The following is a 23,714-nucleotide window of genomic DNA, read 5'->3' as shown; positions in this document are numbered from 1 at the left end:
AAATCCACGCCGCGCCTCCATCCTCCTCTCGCAGGCAGGCAGCTCGCGGCGGCTCTCTCTCGGCCGGACCGGACCCGACCCGACCCCATGGAAGGCGACGCGGCGAGCGCGGCGGGCGACTGTGCTCTCTCTCTCTCTCTCTCTCAAGCAGGTGAATGCGTCCTGTTCGTCAACGCCGGCGGGTGCGCCATCCAAGGCGACCATCCCTCTGCAAACTTGTTTTCCGGCGACTCTTTCTTTCAAGGAGGGGAGTTGATAGAGACATCTGAGAACATAGTCCAAGGCGGCGGGAGTAAGAGGAAACCCCATGGTTTGTGGCATCTGCATTCGCAAATCCCCAGCAACACCAGGTAGCTGGTTTATTTATTTTAGATGCAAACAATGTATGTGCTTGCATTCCTTTCCCGTCGATAAATAATCTTTGCGTTGAAGATGCAGCGGCAAAGTTTGGTACACGTGGGAGTGGCTTATGCAAAAAATGCTTAACTGATGTTGAGATTTCTTCACCTATTCAGGTCAGTTTTTCTCACAAACTGTTTTACCATCCTATCTCATGTATGTAATCCTGATACATGATCAATGTACCCAAATTGCAGAAAAGGACAGCTAAACTCATCTCAAAGTACGAGAAACAGATTGAGGAGCTAACCAGCCAGTGCAACATCAAGTCCGACGAGTGCTCCATGGCGTGGTCTTTAGTAGAATCTACCAATCAAGAACTTGACAGGCTTAAGATGGAGCTTCACCAAAAGCTTGTGCAAACTGATAATTTTGGTAAGTACCAGACTATTGCATTAAGCATCGTCCTATCCTAGGTTTGCTTATATAGGTGTATGATTGTTCTAATATATATTATAATAACTTGCAGAACAAGTCCTTGACACACAAACGGACCAACTAAGAAAAGTTTCTCAGAACTACGAAAATGACAAGAAACTATGGGCTGCTGCCATATCTAACTTGGAGAGCAAAATCAAGGTAATGCTCTGATTTACTGTCTGCAACATCAAAACAACCACAAGAAATGGTAAATGGTTGCTGTAGCTGCTGCTAATTGTATCTTCGTGATACTCAGGCCATGAAACAAGAGCAAGCACTGTTATCTCTTGAAGCACACGACTGTGCGCACGCGATTCCTGATTTGAGTAAGATGATTGAAGCTGTTCGAGCCTTAGGTAATACCTGACTCTGAAGTGGGATTGTTACACAGCTTTTCAAGTATTTAACAAAGCATTGCATGTTTTTGGTATTGCAGTTGCACAGTGTGACGATCTGAAAATGAAGTACCACGAGGAGATGGCCAAGAGAAAGAAACTTCATAATATTGTCCAGGAGACAAAAGGTGCCTATTGCCCCCTCTGTATTCAGATGCTTACACTCATTTCCAGAATTTGGTCGGGACAATGACTCTGGCTATCTCTTTTATTTCAGGAAATATTAGAGTTTTCTGCAGATGCCGCCCCTTGAGCAAAGTTGAGACATCGTCAGGGTACAAATGTGTTGTAGATTTTGATGGAGCAAATGATGGCGACATTGGGATTATAAATGGTGGAACAGCAAAAAAGACATTCAAGTTTGACAGAGTCTACACCCCAAAGGATGACCAAGGTATCTCTTGGTACTATGGAGCTTGTATTTGCTTTTTGTTGTCTTTCACAACTGTTCTTACAATGCGAATGTTGCTAATTCTAGTTTATACTTCCAAGTAATGTTGGAGTTTCCAATCATAAAATTTTCTTTGTTTGTCTAATATACAAGTTGTATCCATGAACAGCTGAGGTTTACGCCGATGCATCTCCACTAGTCACGTCAGTGCTAGATGGATACAATGTATGCATATTTGCATACGGACAAACAGGAACCGGGAAGACCTTCACCATGGAAGGGACTGAAAGGAACAGAGGAGTAAACTATAGAACTCTGGAGGAGTTGTTCAAGATTGCTGAGGAGAGAAAAGACACTGTCACGTACAACATATCTGTTAGTGTGCTTGAGGTGTACAATGAACAAATCAGAGACCTCCTTGCAACATCCCCTTCATCTAAGAAGTAAATCACTTTCCTTTAGTACCCTTCATTTTGTTTCACAATAGTTCATCTAAGAAGTACAGCCACTTCCCTTTGGCACCCTTCCTTATTTTTTTGTTCACAATAGTACCATGTTGTGGTAACCTGTGTATCTTTGCATATGTAGGTTGGAGATCAAACAAGCAGGTGAAGGATCCCATCATGTGCCCGGCATAGTTGAGGCCAAAGTTGAGGACATAAATGAAGTTTGGGATGTCTTACAAACTGGAAGCAATTCGAGGGCTGTAGGGTCAAACAATGTGAATGAACACAGCAGTCGCTCACACTGGTTGGTCATAACTAACATTATTTTTCATTTCTCCATGGAGTACCTTCCTGCTTGTGGTAAAAATGGTTTGACCTTTATCATTTTTTCAGCATGCTTTGTATCATGGTTAGAGCAAAGAACCTGATAAATGGGGACTGTACAAGAAGTAAGCTTTGGTTAGTTGATCTTGCTGGAAGCGAGCGGTTAGCCAAGACAGACGCGCAAGGTGATCGGCTCAAGGAAGCACAAAATATCAACAGGTCGCTTTCTGCTTTAGGGGATGTCATTTCTGCTCTTGCTTCCAGAAGCAGCCACATCCCTTACAGGTTTGCACTCTGAGTCAGTAACGGGTTTGCACCTATCAGCTCCTGTTTTCTCACTGTCTTGATGCTTTTCTTCTGCCCAGGAATTCCAAGCTGACGCACTTGCTCCAAGACTCTTTAGGTAACTGGATCTGTTTGTTGCTCTGGAACAAATACCATATCAACAATATACCAAATATTAACCATTTCTGTTCCTCTTGCATTCTCTCACTTGGCTACGTGATTAATTTGCTCTTTTCTGTTCTTCTCCACAATTGTGGTAACAGGAGGGGATTCGAAAGCCCTAATGTTTGTGCAAATTAGCCCATCCGACAATGACGTGTCAGAAACCTTGAGTTCGTTGAACTTTGCAAGCCGTGTCCGTGGCATAGAACTGGGCCCAGCAAAGAAGCAGGTGGACACAGCCGAGCTTCAAAAGGTCAAACAGATGGTGAGTGTCGGTATTGCCTTATGCTGAAGCTTCTTAGTTCTGCGCCTGCTTGAAGCTGAACTGATGGGTATTTCTGCTGGGTGAACGTGTGTCAGCTTGAAAGGTCTAAGCAGGAAGCCAAGCTTAAGGAGGAATCTTTGAGAAAGCTGGAAGAGAACTGTCAAAATTTAGAGAGTAAAGCCAAGGGAAAAGAGCAGCTTTACAAAAACTTGCAAGACAAGGTATGTGCAGTTGAGGAGGAGGCTAATATTTCAGTTTCAAATATCTGACTGAATCTTGTGTTGATTCTTCTAGACTGCTTTTCTTCACTTGTAAATTGTGCCTGACAGAATTTCTGTAATAACTTGATTGAAGGTGAAGGAGCTTGAAAGCCAACTAGACTCTAAGATGCATTCTCAAATTACGTCGGAAAAGCAGCAGAGTCAGCTTTCTGGAAAACTTAAGGAGAAGGAAGAAGCATGTACTGCGCTACAGCACAAGGTAACGTAGGAATTGAAAGTGGTTAATTAATGTCGTTAACAGCTAGTAATTGTGTAAGGTAAGGCAGATAATAATGCTATCCTGTTGCAGATAGTGGAGTTGGAGCGTAAGCTTGGACAGCAGCAGCAGTCAGACTCTGAGGTCGCAGCTCTTAAGCAAACGGTACAGAACTCAATTGAATCTTTTACCTGGATAACAATCATCAATCAATGGGCATTATTAACAACAAGAGACTTGGGTTGATTTGATTATGTGCCTTTTTCTTGTTTCAGATTGAGGAGGTGGAGCTGAAACTAAAGGAGCAGGAAGAGCAAAGATCAGCTGCAGAATCAAAGGTTGGTTGTTTCCTAGCCTGCATCTGCACGTATTTGGTTTCTTTGATCATCCATGCTGGTGTAGATTCTGAAACCACCGGGTAGCTGACACTTGTATATTATTCATCATCATTCATAAAACTAAAAAATGTGCAGGCAATGGAAATGGGGCAAGAACTCTTGGAAGCACAGAAAACAGAGTCAATGCTTCAGAGCAAGGTGGGTTAGCCTTTTCTCAGAGCTCTGCTCTCATTTCTTGCCTTACATTTGGAGGGCACTAGTTAGTAATGCAGAGCCTGATGCCTGTGTCCATGTTATTTCAGCTGCTCGACCTCGAGAAGAAGCTGCAGGAGATGACAAAACTCAAAGACGCAAGCACGATGCCTGACCCAAAACCTCAAGACGCTAGTAGCACGATGATGCCTGAACCAAAGCCTCAAGGCACTAGTAGCACGACGATGCCTGAACCCTCAAACAATAATCTAGTCACAAGGGTTCTTCCTGCCACCCCTGTGGAGACAAACGTGGTGCCGGCTTGTTGTGCGAGGGAGGAGGCGATGAGCGAGAAGGCGCAGCAGCACCGCCGCATCCTGAGGAGCTCCGACTCGGCCAACAAGCGCTCCCTGTTTGCCCCGGAGGCGGCCGTCGTGAACGAGAGGAAGAGGAAAGGGGAGGAGAGCCACCCTCGTGCGGGTGGCGGTGGCGGTGGCAGGCAGAACGCCGGGCGGAAGAGGAGCAGCATGCAGGGTGAGGTCGAGAACCAGCTCCCTGCTGCCGCCGCCGCCGTGGCGAGGAAGAGGAGCCTGCAGGGCGGCGAGGTGAGGTCGAAGAGGGCGTCGATCCCGGCGAGGCCTTGGACGTCGGCGGCTGCTGCTGCGCAGAAGGTGGTGGTGGCTCCTGGTTCCAGGATGACCAGGCAGCAGCAGCAGCAGCAGGCGGCGGTGGCGAGCAGCAACAAGACCAAGGGGTGGGTGAGGTGAGGTAGGCTGCGAGCGTTTAGGTGCGTGTGTTGTAGTAGATGAGATGAGATGAGATGAGATGAGACGGGACGGGACGCCATTGCATTTGCATTGCTGTAGTGATGACTGACTTGTCTGTAACTTTGTTTGTTTGTAGTAGGGGCTGTACTGTATTTGTACTTTATTCTACTTGGTACTTACTGCAGAGTTGCAGTGAATGAATGAATGAATTGTTGTTGTTGTTGTTGTTGTTGTTGTTGTTGTTGTTGTTGTTGTTGTGGTGGTGGTGGTGGTGGTGGTGGTGGTGGTGGTGGTGCTGGTGCTGCTGCTGCTGTTGCGGTGTTGGTGTTGGTGTTGGTGTTGGTGTTGGTGTTGTTGCTGCTGTTGCTGCTGCTGTTGCGGTTGCTGTTGCTGTTGCTGTTGTTGTTGCTGCTGTTGCTGCTGTTGCGGTGTTGGTGTTGGTGTTGGTGTTGCTGCTGCTGCTGCTGCTGCTGTTGCTGTTGCTGTTGCTGTTGCTGCTGCTGCTGGTGTTGTTGTTGTTGTTGTTGTTGTTGTTGTTGTTGTTGTTGTTGTTGTTGTTGTTGTTGTTGCTGTTGCTGTTGCTGTTGCTGTTGCTGTTGTTGTTGTTGTTGTTGTTGTTGTTGTACTACTTGGCGCCTCTCCTCTGTCACAAGAAAGAGCAACAAAACAGATCCACAACATAGTGTTTATATTCTGGTTTCCTTAAGCTTGCGGCTGTCTTTCTCCTTCTCTTTCTTGTGCTTTAGGTCCTCCCTTTTTTTTCCATTTTCATTTTTAATCCATGAATGTTCTTTTTAGAAAAAATCCTTCAACATTTTTATATGTGTCAATTTACTTTATAAAATTCACAATTTTTTCTCAAATTCATCAACTTTTTGCAAATTCATTTTCCAATTTTTTTAATGCTTTAAAATAAAATTAGAGGATGGTTTTGTATTTCAATTTTGTTTTCAGATTTTTGAATGAGCTTACGTCGGCGCGCGTGACTATGCTCTGCACTCTGTTCATCATGTTACACCAGCTACTCCGAGCCACTCACCAGGAGTTGTGAGATTTGTCTGCTATAGTGTGTCTATGTTTGTGTACTCTAGTGTTTACGGCCGTCAAACGGCTAAGCCCTCACTTTTCATAAGTTGGTTCTTTTTTCTTTTGAGGTAATCATAAGTTGGTTCAATGGTGGGGGTCCTTCATCTTAACACATAGCTCTGCCTCAATGATAATTACTCTATTGTCTTTGCATGGATTCATGAATTTACCACTCTATACCAATTTTGTTGGTTACACCATGGACATGCGCTGTTTTGAGCTGGATATCGTTACACCATAAACATTTTGAAAAAGGACCTTAAGAATATTAAATTGTCAGAACTAAAATTATTTTTTTATAGAATTTGTAAACATTTTTAAAAATGACCTTAAGCTCATTCTACGCCAAGGGGCGGGCATAGAAACCAAGCATGATTTCCATTATTATTAATTAATTGATGGAATTAATATTTTTTTTGTTTCTTTTGGATTGTTTGGATTGCTTACCACATATGTCACGTGGTGGCAAATTTTTTTTTTTTTTCCGCGGTGAACCGAAAAGAGGAAAAACCGAAGTAGTGTTATAAATAATGTTTAGAGGGGCCATTGATTTGGTAAAGGCCCACTATCACATCACATAGTGGGCTGGGCCTGGGCGTGTTATGTGCTGAAGTTGTGCCTGCAGTCCTACCCTAGCTAGTTCCCCACCAGAGCACACCCGCCGCCGCCGCCGCCGCAACAAGAGCCGCCGCTAGCTCGCCGCCGTCCGCTAGCTCGCCGCCGTCCGCCTCCTTCCCTCTGGGCAGCCAGCACCGCAGCAGTGTTGAGTCCAGCACCAGAAGCAGAACCTTCCCTCTGTCGGTGGGCTGCGGCGCCGTCCGTCCGTCCGTCCGTCCGTCCGTTGAGGAGGGCAAGAATGAAGGGCGGTAGGAAGAACCTGCGGCGCGCGTGCGAGGAGGGCACCGCGGTGACGCTGGCGGAGGGCGAGAGCATCATGCAGGTCGTCACGCTGCGCGGCTCAAACCTCATCGAGGTACCTACTACCTTCTTTCCCTCTCTCTCTCTCTTAAAAATTGCTTCTTGCTTTTCACTCACTCTGCCGCCGTGCTGGTTTTAGGTGACCGACGGCGAGGGCGTCAAGTCTCTCGCCCTCTTCCCCGCCAAGTTCCAGAAGAGCTTCTGGATCAAGAACGGTCAGTCAGTTGATGATGATGATGATGATGCTCCTTTTGTTTGCCACTAACTTACACCTGATGATGATGATGATGATGATGATGATGATGATGATGATGAATGAATGAATGAATGAGTGAATGTGCAGGGAATTTCGTGGTTGTGGATGCTAGTGGCAGGGACGAGGCTCTCGAATCTGGAAGCAAGATAGCCTGTGTCGTCTCGCGCGTCCTCTTTCACGACCAGGTTCGCGCCCTCGAGAAATCCGGCCAATGGTGAGTCTCTGCTCTGCTGCTCCCTCAATGAATATTTACTGCACTAACTACTTGTTGACAAAGTAAACATTACCTAGTTACTACTTACTTGGAGTGGATTTATGTCCCCTAAATGCAAGTATGCAAATTCTAGGACAAGTTTGTATGTACTGGAGACCTGTCCTAGTCCTAGCAATATATCTAAATTTCTTGTGTTTTATGATACCTGTTATCCACCAACCTGCAGTATAGGCTTGTATGTAGTGTGTTCTACTTCTATCACCCAGGCCAAGATGTACAATAATTTTTCCAATTCTAGGCACAACTCAAGACTTCCTTTTGTCGCGATAGAATTTGTAAGAATACACCCTCCTAGTCCTGGCAATATGTCTAAATTTCTTGTGTTTATGATAGCTGTCTGTTACTCCCTCCGTCCCATAATATAACATCATTTTGCAAGCTATGTTAGGTTGCAAAATGGTCTTATGTTATATTTAACTATATGTCTGCTGCGGTTGCTTGTAATCTGATATATGACCTACTTCCCAGTTTGTGCTAGTTTGTCTGGCTGTTTTAGTAATACTACCTCTGTCCCATATTAACTGACGCTCAAACGAATGTATCTAGACGTATTGGATCAAATTCACTTTCCATGTGATATGCTGGTAGGTGGTGCATTTCAACAGCCTAAATGGTGTGGTAAAACAAAAATTAGGGCAGACAGCCTAAATGGTTTGATTCTGGTTTTGCCTGCTCTCATGGAACATGGAAATGATACCGAGCACTGATACTATATGAAAATGTTGATGTGATATAAGTTGATGGCAAAATTCTAATACTCCATTCTACTAAATAAGCGACAATTAATGTGGATCGGAGGGAGTAATGAAGATCCTAAAGTATTTCCAGAAGGTCTTGTAATACCTAGATGACTCGTTGCGCCCATGGCGCAAAAAGCGACAGCGAGCCACTAACTTAAAATTAACTTAATAGATACGTATATCCTATTATTATATGATACTGGCTAAAAGGAAGTCAAAATAAGTAGGAATAGATTGCACGAAACAGTACAGATCATACCAGTACATGCAGTACAAATTATAAAAAGAAAAACAAAATTACAACTGTGTCATTGCGACAAGAGAACCACACACTCTGGACACCTATACACACGCGTCACACATGTAACGTTAGAGGTCACCACTTGTTGGAATCTCTAGAAAAAGACTTATATTTGGGAAAGGAGGGAGTATGCATTAGTGCATGAACAAATAAAAAAATAAGCCTATAATATCCCATGCTATATGCACACCAAATGAAGGCCAAACAGAAGATCACCAATAAGAAAAATATTACTATGTGAGTATAAATTTTCAGGAAAACGATAGAATGGTGAGATTGAATAAATACAAGATTAAGAAAGGGGAACATGCAACAAAAAAAGCTTTCGAAAAGCACTAGTATTTTTACCTCTGTAACAGAGGAAGTACAAAAATGTGTTAGTTGGCATTTCTTCGGATGGCGAATTGCCTGGGAAGAAGGATCAATAGGTATAATAATGATGTTACTTTCTTGCGCAAGCACCAAAACTTCGCCAAAAAGTAAAATATATTGGGCGCATTGCACCTTTATTTTCCCTGTAATCCTTGCCTTTGCTTCTAGACTGTATGATGGCGGTGCAAGCGAGCCAGCATCTTCAGATTAGTCCTTCAAAAAATCACACCGAAGGTAACAGTTGGATTGATTGTATCATCCCTGTAACGCCATTATCAGAAATTCAGTAGCCGCTTAATAGTAAATAGAAGTGTACTGCTTGCCTATCACGCTTACTTAGGACTCATAGGCCTTATCTAATCCCTCTCCAAAGCAAACCATCTATCTATGCCAAATAGGCAAGAGGTAGGCAAAGAATCTATATACCTAAGAGTACATGTCAATCTAAACTAAAGTACTGCTCACAAGAAAGCGAGCATGACAACACGTCGTTGCTTGCTCTAATAATAAATAAGTTGTTGGAAAGGAGGGGGAGGCTATTTTATTTATAAAGTTTAGTTTAGTGATTTAGTACAAATAAGGACATGTCCAAACCTGACAGGCACAACAACCTCAAATGCATGGGGTTGGTTGGTTAAATCAGGATGAGCAGAAATGAAACGCACCATATACATTTTCCATGCTTCAACATATATCCATGAAAAACATAGAACTGTTACGCATCCCCATATACTCACTAAAGAAATAGAGAATATACTAAACTATTTGTATGCATCCACATACACTCATTAGAAAAACAGAGTAATGTATGTGTGTTATGTAAGTTAGTCGGCTACCAATCGTACCAACCTTTCTTTAGCATGTTTGAGAAGAATAACACAGCAGGATCGACCAAAGCAATCTTTCGCTTGAGTTGCTTATCCTTGGTCGTTTCCAGAATCCAGGCAGAAAATTATGTACGTATGTGGTGTTTCTCCATAGAAAGGATCTCCTCTGGCGCTGGGGGACATTTGCATTTATCTACTGTCTCTCCTCGGACAGTGCCTCATCAACAGTTGAAACCAGGTCTCCCCCTCCAATTGTTTGTTCCGAATGCTGATCATTCTTGAGAAGCACACGTTAGAAAAATGTAGGTTAGTATGCCTAGACATAATTATTCTGAATGCAAACAGGAAATAAAGAAGAAGGAGAAAGGACTTACTTGCTAACTGGGTGCAATATACTGTTAAGAGATTGCATAGCCTTGCATCCCATGACTTCAGAAAACAGGAATAGCACTGCAGCTGAAGATGGCTGGACAAAATTCTAAGATTATTTACCTAGTGGGTGTTCTTGTAGAAGAATACCACTATATATGCACTTGACAACCATAGCAGTCTGGTGCAGAGTCGTATATTAATAAATGGAACATATTTCGATCTTGTGGCATTGCCAATCTTCTACGCCAGAAAGAGGGCACCAAAAAATATTCATGCAGGAGTTGAATGTAGTAAATCTAAGAAGCAGACATAGTGGAAAAGTTAATGAACCATTTGTACTGCTACTCCAGATTGGACCAAGAATCTTATAAATTTAGGAAACTCTCAAACATAAGACCGCATATGGTCTTGCAAGTTGCTCTCACTATGGAAGCTAAAACATCAAAATGTATACAGAATCTGTTTGTATCTCTAGCATTACTAAATCTGGAACACTCGGCCTAGCTGGACAGAATGCATACCTGTCGTAGACAAATACTACTGAATCACAAGTGCCAAGGATTCCTTGTTATTTAGCAATGATCTGACATCACCTTCAGGAATCTCTCCCAGCACATGTTAGTCCCCTTCAATAAAGCAAAAATATATTGCATCGGATATGAGCATTGCAGAGTAGAAGCATCCAGCATCACCTACAAAATACAAATCACCAAGTATTAGAAAATGATAAATCTGAAAGTTGCAGTCATAGTCAAATTAAAAACAACGGGAGTTAATGTCGCCCTATAATCTCTCTTCTTCTCCATGTCAGTGAAAAATCAACATGTCAAGAATAAGAGTGAGAAGCAAACGAAAGGCAATGTGCAATACATCATGATTGGCTAAAACATCGACTACTGCCCTCCGATGTGCCTCCCTGTACAAAACTCAAATCACCAGCTGCTGCCGCACACTGACGCGTTTAGGCCGAGTTGTGTAAGGAGTGGACTACTACATCGTCACCATCCCCAACAAAGGAAAGCAAAGCGACGTACCAAGTATCCATGGTCCACGAAAGAAGAGGCAACATGTCCGCGCCGCCGGCTCGGCCTCGCTGCTCCTTCCCCTATTGCCAGCTCCCCTGCTCCTTCATTCCAACCATGAAGGATCCGGCTAACAACGGAAAAACAATTAGTTGGAGTGCAGAATCTGCATAGAATAACGGAACGCGTCAATCTAGGCATCTAGCTAGCTTCTGCCATCAGGGTTGCTTGCTAATTGCAACGATATTCATAATTGAAGATTCAATGAGAACTACCAAGGGATAAAAAAAGAAAGCTGAATCTGTTCACTCAATGTGTGCATGGCCTATAATGTCCTCACGACCTCACATATGAGTAATTCATCAAAGAAGCCCTAAGAAAACCTTCAATCAAAAAACACAAATGAAAGGCAAGCTTACCTGAATGGGGATAGCCCATGACCTGGATCTCCTAGTCTGCGCGCTGGTGATCTGCTACTACTTGAACAGCAACTCTGCCTGCTGACGCTGCCCAAACTGTGCAAGTTTCTCCATAGTTTCCCTGCAATTGTTAAGATCAAAATCAGCAGCTTTTTTTCAACTAATGCAGAGTGTGAGTTTCTCTGCAGACAAAAAAGGCTTTGCAGATTCAGTATAGTTGACACAAACAAAATGCATTACCTGCTTTCCTCAAGAACCCGTGACTGAAGGATGTGGAGAGAAAACTGCAAAATATGAGCATTAGTACGTAGGTATCACAGAGATTCAATGGAACTTCAACAAAACCAGGGCTTGCTTTTCACACTATCGAACGTTCACGTATTTCATATTTGATCCACCTTTCAGCTGGGCAAAACAACAAACAGATGGGGGCACAATATCTATTTATTCTCAGAGAAGAAATTACCAAATATTCGGCCACGAGGGCGTGCGTAAGAGGACGGAGGAGAGAGCGCACGTGACAGTGAGAAAGGATGTAAGCGAGGACGCGGTGACTGATCTCTCGGGTGGATGGACAGCAGCGCGAAAGCCGGATGGAGCCGGCCGTCTCTGCGACCCACGCTCCTCCTGCCGACGGCGGCGACGTGGACCACCGCTGTGGCTAGAGCTCCTCCCGAGGTCGCCGCCGCACGCGTAGAGATGGAGGCGGGGTGCAGCCTCCCGTCCCGTGCATCACGCCCGAGGCCCGGCCTCCTCGCAGCTCACGATTCAGGAACGGATCGAGCCGCCGCCAACCGCAAGGTCGCGCCCGACCTCGCTAGCGCATGCCGACACCGGCCGGTGACCATCTCCCGTAAGCCGCCACACCTCCCTCTCCTCTTTCCTCTCCCTTTCTCCCGCCTCTCCTCTCCTTCCTTCTCTGCTAGGGTTCATGCGGGAGGAGGGGGAGGGGGTTGGGAGGCTACCGCGGGGGCTAGGGATGACGAGACGCCGCCACGCATGAAGAGGAGAGGAGGCGGCGTGGAGGGAGAGAGGAAGGAGGAGGAGGCGAAGAGGGGGAGAGAGGAAGGAGAGGAGGCGGCGCGGATATTTTCTCGGGCTTGACTCGGTCCACCCATGATGGATGCTCTGGCAACCCACGATCACCGCTGCCTTTTTCCACCCTGACACAAACACGAACACACGGACGTGACTGCAAGACGGACCCGCGCAAGAGGCTGGCCCAGCCGTCAGCCGCTCTAGCCCGAGTAGACGGCGTACAGAAAAACGAGTGCACGGATGTTTACCACAGCGATGGAAAGTACGCTGGCGTCCGCCAGTGAGGCACATCGAGCGAGCCGGATGAATTTGAACCAGCGATGGCACTAGAACGGCGGGTTGCGTAGCTTGATTTATATGTTCAATAATGTGCCAGTTTGTTGGTTTTCGTACGAGCTCTGCATCAGTAGTCTATCTACTTGATAAAATCAGGATTGTTAGCTTGTTACTGATTCACTCATCTTTCTTATGCCAGGCCGGCTATCTTCAAGTTAACTCCCAATGGGTGGGCGACAGGGCCACAAGGAACGACATCACAGGCTGAGGAAGAGCACAACTCTGATGAAGACGACGATGATGATATGCCGCCACTTGAGGCAAACACGAACAGAAATAGACCGTTTGACGTGCATTCCGATACAGAAAGTGATTCTGATTCTTGAACTGGTAGACGACTTGGGAATAGTCATCATCCTATGGTTACCGTCCACCTGTACACCTAATGTATTTATGCTTGTCGAATTTGGGCATGACATCATGAACTTACGGCCCAATCTGTCAAAGAAATAGTAGTCAGTGCGTTTTGTCGACATTAAGTGGCAGGGCATGTGGAGGCCTGTCACCTGTAGTGTAATATGAAGAAAACAAGAATGTTGCACCTAGCTTATTGTGGTTGTGGATGATATTGTGCAAGTCTGCTTGCTTTCCACCTTGAAAGTGGATTGAAAAGGACCCAGCAAGCTAGCTTTGCTTTGCTTTGCCCTGCCTAGTTAATTCCAGTTGTACTAGGTCTCAAGATGGTGCCACAGCTGCACAAGAAACAAATCCACCGATTTTGACAATTCAAGTCACACAAATTGATATGATTTACTCCTACTGATGAACAACTCTTGCCATATGAGAGCCTCAACAAATTAAGCTACCTACCTTTAGAGGAGAGGAGCATAATATATATACTTATATTATAGGTTGCTAATAGCTTAAGTATGGGTTCATTCTCTTGTCGGTGCATTGTTAATGTGTTTGTTACTTATTAAATCTTTAATATTGTGCTTTGACTTGGGTAGAAAGTAGTAGTGATGATATTATAAATTGGCAGGCATTCCTTTGAATACTTGTTTTCCAGTTGCCCAACTCCTCTCTGAATATGGTTTTAATCACCATTAAGCAATGTTATCTTATTAATATCCTGTGCAGAAGGTGATGGAGGAAGGGGCCGTGGCCGTGGACCTCCTCCTCAAGAGTAGATTTTGTAGCTAGGTTAATTCTTGCATTTGCTTTTATATACCAGACCTGGGTATCATCATATCATTCCAACTTGTGTGGCATCCTGAATGTGTTTATCATAAAATCTAGCTTTGTTTCTGATTTAGTATCCTGAGGACGCATGCATGGTAGCTGGAATCAATCAAATTAAAATTGCCTGGCGTGCTGGTGATTTAAAGTAATATTCCTCCTCTGGCATGGCTTGATCAAGATTTGTGGGCACATGAAAAACTACATACTAGAAAATAAATAGATACCAAGGATTTGTTTGCTCTGCCTACCATTCTGGTTGAGAAATACAGTAAGTTGTTGGTGACATATATGCTTTGATGTGCTCAAGCCAAACCGGGGGTATGCTTGATGTGCTCAAGTTCCTGATGCTTGATGCTTCCTTGGGGCCAGCTAGCTATGCTATGGTGTTGGTGGACGCCTCCCTCTGCTAACTTAACTTTTCTCCCAGAATTGGACGGACCTCTTCTCCTTCTCCTAGCTAGGATGATTTCTTCTGATACTTTTTTTGATGACTTAATTAATTAATTAGGAAGATCGATGCCTCACAAGTGCACAACAAAGAAGCTGACAAGAGGTTTCAAGGCTCATTTCATGGATTTAAATTTCTGAATTGTTCAAGATGATTTTGTATTTTTGGCTATTAATCTGCATGTGTTTAGAATACTGTTTAATTTCTATTCACTTCATTCACTGCTACTCAATACTATAAAATAATAACTGGACCATAACACTTGTACTTGAGTTCCCTCCACATTTTCTCATCCGGGCCGGCTTGGGACCGGCACAGTGTTACACTGCAACAGTATAAAACACGAATTACAAACGCACAGCCACACTCACCAAGGAATTGTTTTTTTTTTGAAATGCTCACCTGAATATATTTCAAAAGTGGCAGTAAACACCAAGGCAATATTCACACACACACACACACACACACACACACAGTGGCATACAACAATAATATTCACACACACACAATGGCACAAAACAACAAACAATAAATTGTTAGCAGGACCTAAGTAAACAAAATCTAGACCCTCAAGGTCTCGAAAATACTCATGCTAAAAAAAAAGGCCTCGAAAATACTCTAGGAAGCTAGAGCCTGATTATCTTCATCACTCGGTACAGCAAAAGATTCTGCTGTTTTAGCCATTAATAAATATATGTGAAATATGGAACATAACGACATGAACGGATACCTTGTGTCCTAAAAATCCAGGATGCATGTAAGAAAAATGCACTCGGCAGGTGTTTAACTAGCGAGCTGTCAATTAAATTACAAGTTCCCCAGCAAACAAAGAATATTAACTCAAGATTCCGTAATCGTGATCAAATTAGTCAGAAGACCGCAAGATGTATTGAAAGATGCTTTGTAAGTACAGTACAAAATAAACTGGCATATGTACAAAGCATTGATATATAGTGATCAAAGTAGCATCCAGGATGACCTAAGTAGAAACATAACTTGTAAGTGTAGAATCAGCAGGAGTCATTCAAATTAGCCTTGCTGGCTATCAATCAAAACAAAACTAGCAAGTTCCCCATCAACCCGAGCAGATGCAACTCAAGATTCCATGATACAGATTCCACTGAATAAGAGACTGAAAAATCAATTCCATAAGCAACAAACTAGAATCATATTTATTGAAGATGACACTAATCGAAGAAATGACAAGAGTAGAATGTTCAAGAAGCACCAATGAGAAGAACATTCCCTTCGGAGAAATCAATTCCATAAGCAACAAACCAGAATCATGCATGACACTAACCGGAGACATGCAAAAGGTAGATTAAAAAAACCACGAATTATGGCGCATAGGTTACCTGGTACAAATTTGTGCTCAAAAGCAAAAGCAGATAACAGCGACAATGTCTGTCAAAATAAAATCATCTCAAGCTTAATTTCACCCACTAGTACAATATATGAATCAAAAGCAGTTGTAAATTCTAGCTAATTGGTGTCATCGATGGCAACTGATGGTGCAGCTGCAAGAGTTTTCCAACAATTCAGCTGGTGCTACTAGTTGTTGCTTTGTGCAAGTGTTGTTTCCTGTCTAGTTGCTTTTCACCTTGTAGATCCAAAAGAACCCATCAAGCCAAATTTGCTTTCCTTTGCCCTAGTTTAATTGCAATTATGTGGTGGTATGGAGGAGATTCAGTAAAATTTGTTTTGTTTGGAATAAATATGCTGCTTACCAATTTTTTCCAGACATGTTTGACTTGATCATACTGTATATGTTAATTTGTTTGTTGAGATTTCAAATCTAATCATTCAACATTATAACCCACCTCTGTCCATCACATATAGTATCTGCCATTTGAACAGCTAGCCATTTAAATTTAAACTTAAAAACCTGGCTCTGGCTTGTTCGTGGCAATCTCATGCATGTAACCAGTATCTACCAATCCAACGCCATATATGAGAGAAGAGAAAAACAAATAAAGCTATCTTAATTTTACCTGAACAGAAAAACTAGTGTTAATGCTGCCAAGGAGGAAGTAGGATCAGTTTCAGGAAACATGCCGATCACTACTACTACTATATGTATGCATGCATCCTACTACTATATATGTCAGGATTTTTAGTTGCTTACAATGGTGAAGTGATGAATCTACATAGGAACACGACGTGATGCATCATGCATCCCTTTCCAATACATACAAGCAAAGCACGCTCAACTCGCATCACAGATTAGCAGTGCAAGGCTGTGGGGATGACCACCAAAGCCACAAAACCGACATGAAAGGAGGCAAGTGATAACAGACCACAGCAGAGCGAAAATGACCAATGCTCAAAAGGACACAAGTGATGGTTTTAATTAAATTGCAGATAGGCAACAAGACAAAAAAACACATTGGTAGCAATTATGGATCTCCTTTGATCACACAGAAGTGAGAATTAAGTTCACAACTAAGACTAGCGATACAAGAGATGGCATTTGTCGCCGCAAACTCAGCCACCACCATCTTACTCTGCCTCAGCTTCACCACTCTTCTTATTGTCCCTCAGAACTGCATCCCCGCATGGAGTAGATTGTCGATGTCAACGAAGTGCTCTGGATACATGCCTGGAAATCCGCTATGGTCATGCAGCCAGATAGAACCTGTTCTGACAGACCATATAAGAGTGTGCCGAGATTTCCAACTTGCATTGCGAGCACTCCAGCCCTAAATCTGATCTCGGTCTTAGCACGTCTTAGCTGACCCGCTTGGTACTTAATCCGAGCAAGCATGTGGAGAACGCTATTAGGCCCCTGTAAGGCGGCATGTGGATTCACGGCGGGCTGTAGGCCTTCGAGATCGCCGCGGAGGCGTTGGACAGAAAGAGCCAACCCGCTAAGTCTTTCCAGAACGATTAGCTTTTCACATGTCCACAACCTTGCTCTCACTAGGGAGTTCGTATGCAGTAAGAGCAAACGCCGCACCTTGATACGTCTCCGTCGTATCTAATTTTCCAAACACTTTTGCCCTTGTTTTGGACTCTAACTTGCATGATTTGAATGGAATTAACCCGGACTAACGCTGTTTTCAGCAGAATTGCCATGGCGTTATTTATGTGCAGATACAAACGTTCTCGGAATGACCTGAAACTACATGGAACTTATTTTTGGAAAATAAGAAAAATACTGGCGAAAGAATCAAGGCCAGGGGCCCACACCCTGTCCATGAGGGTGGGGGGCGCGCCCCCTGCCTCGTGGGCCCCCTGGTGCTCCACCGACCTCAACTCCAACTCCATATATTCGTGTTCGGGGAGAAAAAAATCAGAGAGAAGGATTCATCACGTTTTACGATATGGAGCCGCCGCCAAGCCCTAAACTCTCACGGGAGGGCTGATCTGGAGTCCGTTCGGGGCTCCGGAGAGGGGAACCCGTTGCCGTCGTCATCATCAACCATCCTCCATCACCAATTTCATGATGCTCACCGCCGTGCGTGAGTAATTCCATCGTAGGCTTGCTGGACGGTGATGGGTTGGATGAGATCTATCATGTAATCGAGTTATTTTTGTTAGGGTTTGATCCCTAGTATCCATTATGTTCTGAGATTGATGTTGCTATGACTTTGCTATGCTTAATGCTTGTCACTATGGCCCGAGTGTCATGATTTCAGATCTGAACCTATTATGTTTTCATGAATATATGTGAGTTCTTGATCCTATCTTGCAAGTCTATAGTCACCTACTATGTGTTATGATCTGGCAACCCCGAAGTGACAATAATCGGGACCACTCCCGGTGATGACCGTAGTTTGAGGAGTTCATATATTTATTATGTGCTAATGCTTTGTTCCGGTACTCTATTAAAAGGAGGCCTTAATATCCCTTAGTTTCCATTAGAACCCCGCTACCACGGGAGGGTAGGACAAAAGATGTCATGCAAGTTCTTTTCCATAAGCACGTATGACTATATTCGGAATACATGCCTACATTACATTGATGAATTGGAGCTAGTTCTGTGTCACCCTATGTTATGACTGTTACATGATGAACCACATCCGACGTAATTATCCAACACCGATCCAATGCCTACGAGCTTTTCACATATTGTTCTTCGCTTATTTACTTTTCCGCTGCCATTGTTACAATCACTACAAAACCCAAAAATATTACTTTTGCTACCATTACCTTTGCTACTGTTACCACTACTATCATATTACTTTGCTACTAAACACTTTGCTGCAGATATTAAGTTTCCAGGTGTGGTTGAATCGACAACTCAACTGGTAATACTTGAGAATATTCTTTGGCTCCCCTTGTGTCGAATCAATAAATTTGGGTTGAATACTCTACCCTCAAAAGCTGTTGCGATCCCCTACACTTGTGGGTTATCAAGACTAATTTTTGGCGCTGTTGCCGGGGAGCATAGCTCTATTCTTTGAGTCACTTGGGATTTATATCTGCTGGTCACTATGAAGAACTTGAAAGACGAGAAAACTAAAATTTATCCCTCAACTACGAGGGGAGGGTAAGGAAATGCCATCTAGCTCTGCACTTGATTCTCCTTCTGTTTTGAGTAAGCTTGCGACACCTAAACCCGCTACTGCTATTAACTCTGATATGTCACATATTATTGATGATGCCACTTCTGCTATGCATGATACTTATGATGAAACTACTTCTATGCTTGATACTACTGTGTCACTTGGTGAATTTCTTGATGAACAACTTGCTAGGGCTAGAGAGAATGAAATTATTGATAATATTGAAGATAGTGATTATGGAGGCTCTACCCCTAATAAATTTGAATTGCCCGTTGTGCCTGAGGGCTATATTATGGATGAAGAAACTAAAAGAGACTTTCTTGCTTGCAATGATAGAAGTGATCTTAAGAAATTAGTAGCTAAGCTTAAACAAAAATCTCTGAATGCTAGAATGAAATATGGTCCCGCTTATGCTACTTCACCTATATTTGTTACTGATAAGGATTATGAATTCTCTGTTGATCCTGATATAATTACTTTGGTTGAATCTGATCCTTTTTATGGCTATGAATCTGAAACTGTTGTGGCACATCTTACTAAATTGAATGATATAGCTGTTGGGGAACGTAGTAATTTCAAAAAAATTCCTACGCACACGCAAGATCATGGTGATGCATAGCAACGAGAGGGGAGAGTGTTGTCTACGTACCCTCGTAGACCGAAAGTGGAAGCGTTAGCACAACGCGGTTGATGTAGTCATACGTCTTCACGATCCGACCGATCAAGTACCGAACGCATGACACCTCCGAGTTCAGCACACGTTCAGCCTGATGACGTCCCTCGAACTCCGATCCAGCCGAGTGTTGAGGGAGAGTTTCATCAGCACGACGGCGTGGTGACGATGGTGATGTTCTACCGACGCAGGGCTTCGCCTAAGCACCGCTACAGTATTATCGAGGTGGACTATGGTGGAGGGGGGCACCGCACACGTCTAAAAGATCAAACGATCAATTGTTGTGTCTATGGGGTGCCCCCTGCCCCCGTATATAAAGGAGCAAGGAAGGAGGAGGCCGGCCCTAGGAGGGGCGCGCCAAGGGAGTAGGATTCCTACTCCTAGTAGGAGTAGGTTTCCTCCTTTCTTAGTCCCAACTAGGAGAAGGGGGAAAAGGAGGGGAGAGGAGAAGGAAGGGAGAGGGGGGCCGCGCCCCAAACCCCTTGTCCAATTCGGAATGGGCTTGGGAGGGGCTCGCGCCACCTCCTGGCTGCTGCCTCTCCTTCCCACTAAGGCCCATTAAGGCCCATTGCTTCTTCCTCGTATTCCCGTAACTCCCCGGTACTCCGAAAAATACCCGAATCACTCGGAACCTTTCTGATGTCCAAATATAGTCGTTCAATATATCGATCTTTATGTCTCGACCATTTCGAGACTCCTCGTCATGTCCCCGATCTCATACGGGACTCCGAACTACCTTCGGTACATCAAAACACATAGACTCATAATATAACCATCATCGAACTTTAAGCGTGCGGACCCTACGGGTTCCAGAACTATGTAGACATGACCGAGACACGTCTCCGGTCAATAACCAATAGCAGAACCTGGATGCTCATATTGGCTCCTACATATTCTACGAAGATCTTTATCGGTCAAACCGCATAACAACATACATTGTTCCCTTTGTCATCGGTATGTTACTTGCTCGAGATTCGATCGTCGGTATCTCAATACCTAGTTCATGTTGGGGATCGTAGCAGAAATTTAAAATTTTCTACGCATCACCAAGATCAATCTATGGAGTAATCTAGCAACGAGGGGAAGGGGAGTGCATCTACATACCCTTGTAGATCGCTAAGCAGAAGCGTTGCAAGAACGCGGATGAAGGAGTCGTACTCGTAGCGATTCAGATCGCGGTTGATTCCGATCTAAGCGCCGAACCACGGCGCCTCCGCGTTCAACACACGTGCAGCCCGGTGACGTCTCCTACGCCTTGATCCAGCAAGGGGAGAAGGAGAGGTTGGGGAAGACTCCGTCCAGCAGCAGCACGATGGCGTGGTGGTGGTGGAGGAGCGCGGGACTCCAGCAGTGCTTCGCCAAGCACTACGAGAGACGAGGAGGGAGAGGGGTAGGGCTGCGCCAACAGGGAGATCGAATCGTGTCTGTTGCAGCCCCAATACCTCAAGTATATATAGGGGAAGGGGAGGGGCTGCGCCCCCATCTAGGGTTCCCTCCCTAGGGGTGGCGGCAGCCCCAAAACCCATCTAGGGTTGCGGCCAAGGGGGGGGGACAGGGGGAGGCGCACCTGGGGTGGGCCTTAGGGCCCATCTGCCCTAGGGTTTGCCCCCTCCCCTCTAGGAGGCGCCCTGGGCCTTGGTGGGAGGCGCCCCAGCCCACCTAGGGGCTGGTCCCTTCCCACTATTGGCCCATGTAGGCCTCCGGGGCCCGTGGCCCCTCCCGGTGGACCCTCGAACCCCTCCGGTGGTCCCGGTACACTACCGGTGATGCCCGGAACACTTTCGGTGGCCAAAACCATACTTCCTATATATCAATCTTTACCTCCGGACCATTTCGGAACTCCTCGTGACGTTCGGGATCTCATCCGGGACTCCGAACAACATTCGGTAACCGCGTACATACTTTCCCTATAACCCTAGCGTCATCGAACCTTAAGTGTGTAGACCCTATGGGTTCGGGAGTCATGCAGACATGGCCAAGACAACTCTCCGGTCAATAACCAATAGCGGGATCTGGATACCCATGTTGGCTCCCACATGTTCCACGATGATCTCATCGGATGAACCACGATGTCGAGGATTCAATCAATCCCGTATTCAATTCCCTTTGTCCAGCGATATTGTACTTGCCCGAGATTCGATCATCGGTATCCCGATACCTTGTTCAATCTCATTACCGGCAAGTCTCTTTACCCGTTCCGTAACACATCATCCCGTGATCAACTCCTTGGTCACATTGTGCACATTATGATGATGTCCTACCGAGTGGGCCCAGAGATACCTCTCCGTTACACAGAGTGACAAATCCCAGTCTCGATTCGTGCCAACCCAACAGACACTTTCGAAGATACCTATAGTGAACCTTTATAGCCACCCAGTTACTTTGTGACGTTTGGCACACCCAAAGCACTCCTACGGTATCCGGGAGTTGCACAATCTCATGGTCTAAGGAAATGATACTTGACATTAGAAAAGCTTTAGCATACGAACTACACGATCTTTGTGCTAGGCTTAGGATTGGGTCTTGTCCATTACATCATTCTCCTAATGATGTGATCCCGTTATCAACGACATCCAATGTCCATGGTCCGGAAACTGTAACCATCTATTGATCAACGAGCTAGTCAACTAGAGGCTTACTAGGGACATGGTGTTGTCTATGTATCCACACATGTATCTGAGTTTCCTATCGATACAGCATGGATAATAAACGATTATCATGAACAAGGAAATATAATAATAACCAATTTATTATTGCCTCTAGGGCATATTTCCAACAGTCTCCCACTTGCACTAGAGTCAATAATCTAGTTCACATCGCCATGTGATTAACACTCACAGGTCACATCGCCATGTGACCAACATCCAAAGAGTTTACTAGAGTCACTAATCTAGTTCACATCACTATGTGATTAATACTCAATAAGTTCTGGGTTTGATCATGTTATGCTTGTGAGAGAGGTTGTAGTCAACGGGTCTTGCCATATTCAGATCCCTATGTATTTCGCAAAACTTTATGTCGTAGATGCTGCTACCACGTTCCACTTGGAGCTATTCCAAATTATTGCTCCATTATATGTATCCGGCATCTCTACCCAGAGCTATCCGGATAGGTGTTAAGCTTGCATCGACGTAACTCTTTATGTCAAACTCTTTATCACCTCCATAAATGAGAAACATTTCCTTATTCCTCTAAGGATAATTTTGACTGCTATATGGTGATCCACTCCTAGATCACCTTTGTACCCTCTTGCTAGACATGTGGCAAGGCACACATTCACTACTAGGGAAAACCTTATACACAGAATCTTAGCAGCAGCGCGGCATAAAAACAGGCGCTGCTGCTAAGTAGTAGCAGCGCGGCTACGGAAAGCTCACTACTGGTGCAAACTTAGTAGTAGCGCGTGACGCTTAAACCGCGCTGCTACAAAAATCCACCGACAGTACACAACGACATAAGTTTACCAATAGCGCGGCGCCAGGGAGCACGCTGCTGCTAATGCAATAGTAGCAGCGCGCTTTTTTGTCACCTCGCTGCTGCTAATTTTGAAAATGTGCACAGGGTTGGCCCGTTTAGCAGTAGCGCGTGACAGGAAAGCGCGCTGTTGCTACGCTCTTAGCAGTAGCGCGCTTTCTCTCCCGCGCTACTGCTAAGACGCAGGACCCACCACCTTTTCCACCTCCCCCTCCCCATCTCCTCTCCTCCCTTTCCCCTACCTCCCACATCCTCCCTCTCTCACTCTTCTTCTTCCTCAATACTTCTCCCCCCATTACTCTCCCTCTTCTACCTACCTTTCTCTCTCTTCATTACTCCTAGCTATAACTACACCACCTCCATTAATTCATCTCCTTTCTCTTTTTCCTCCCCCCTCCACTAGTTGAAGTTGTCTCCTCCCAAATTAGCTAGCTAGGTAGATGTAGCATTTAGTTAAGTGACCTATTTGCCCCCTAACTAGATCTTTCTTTGTCAAGAAGAGCTTTGTGCACTTTTGACCTCCCTACATCATCATCTCCACCGTGTGCTCGATCTCGAGATAGAGGTGTGATTAATATTTCATGCTTTTGCAAAATGGAAATATGTT

General features: G+C 44.6%; 2 protein-coding genes across 3 annotated transcripts; both read left to right on the top strand.

Annotated features, from left to right (window-relative positions):
* The first annotated feature begins 273 nt into the window (after positions 1 to 273).
* Positions 274 to 4,933, top strand: LOC125511264 (kinesin-like protein KIN-14E). Of its 2 annotated transcripts, none has more exons than XM_048676591.1 (18): positions 274 to 350; positions 439 to 515; positions 597 to 774; positions 869 to 978; positions 1,076 to 1,175; positions 1,256 to 1,342; positions 1,432 to 1,608; positions 1,775 to 2,048; positions 2,194 to 2,355; positions 2,445 to 2,660; positions 2,741 to 2,778; positions 2,924 to 3,087; positions 3,183 to 3,308; positions 3,442 to 3,567; positions 3,658 to 3,729; positions 3,840 to 3,902; positions 4,038 to 4,100; positions 4,205 to 4,933. In XM_048676591.1, the coding sequence occupies exons 1-18, from the start codon at positions 308 to 310 to the stop codon at positions 4,859 to 4,861; spliced, it is 2,733 nt and encodes a 910-aa protein (XP_048532548.1). In that variant the 5' UTR covers positions 274 to 307; the 3' UTR covers positions 4,862 to 4,933. The 2 variants fall into 2 exon arrangements, with proteins under 2 accessions (XP_048532548.1, XP_048532549.1); XM_048676592.1 differs by having other exon boundaries at positions 293 to 350; positions 442 to 515.
* A 1,646-nt stretch (positions 4,934 to 6,579) lies between these two features.
* On the top strand, positions 6,580 to 13,367 carry LOC125511263 (probable RNA-binding protein EIF1AD). The gene is made up of 4 exons (XM_048676590.1): positions 6,580 to 6,920; positions 7,005 to 7,080; positions 7,209 to 7,335; positions 12,962 to 13,367. Exons 1-4 carry the CDS (start codon positions 6,804 to 6,806, stop codon positions 13,146 to 13,148), a joined length of 507 nt encoding a protein of 168 aa, XP_048532547.1. The 5' UTR covers positions 6,580 to 6,803; the 3' UTR covers positions 13,149 to 13,367.
* Positions 13,368 to 23,714: the final 10,347 nt, after the last annotated feature.

Source organism: Triticum urartu, chromosome 5, assembly GCF_003073215.2.
Source record: "Triticum urartu cultivar G1812 chromosome 5, Tu2.1, whole genome shotgun sequence".
NCBI lineage: Eukaryota > Viridiplantae > Streptophyta > Magnoliopsida > Poales > Poaceae > Triticum > Triticum urartu.
Note: the sequence above shows the minus strand (reverse complement) of the source record. Positions and strands in the feature narration are given on the sequence as shown.

Bases quoted from the DNA above. Each gene is read 5' to 3' on its own strand.
- LOC125511264 (XM_048676591.1), top strand. From the start codon at position 308: ATGGTTTGTGGCATCTGCATTCGCAAATCCCCAGCAACACCAG. The intron at 2,661-2,740 runs GTTTGCACTCTG...TCTTCTGCCCAG, and splicing joins AGCAGCCACATCCCTTACAG to GAATTCCAAGCTGACGCACT. The intron at 4,101-4,204 runs GTGGGTTAGCCT...ATGTTATTTCAG, and splicing joins AGTCAATGCTTCAGAGCAAG to CTGCTCGACCTCGAGAAGAA.
- LOC125511263 (XM_048676590.1), top strand. From the start codon at position 6,804: ATGAAGGGCGGTAGGAAGAACCTGCGGCGCGCGTGCGAGGAGGGCACC. The intron at 6,921-7,004 runs GTACCTACTACC...TGCTGGTTTTAG, and splicing joins GCGGCTCAAACCTCATCGAG to GTGACCGACGGCGAGGGCGT. The intron at 7,081-7,208 runs GTCAGTCAGTTG...GTGAATGTGCAG, and splicing joins GAGCTTCTGGATCAAGAACG to GGAATTTCGTGGTTGTGGAT.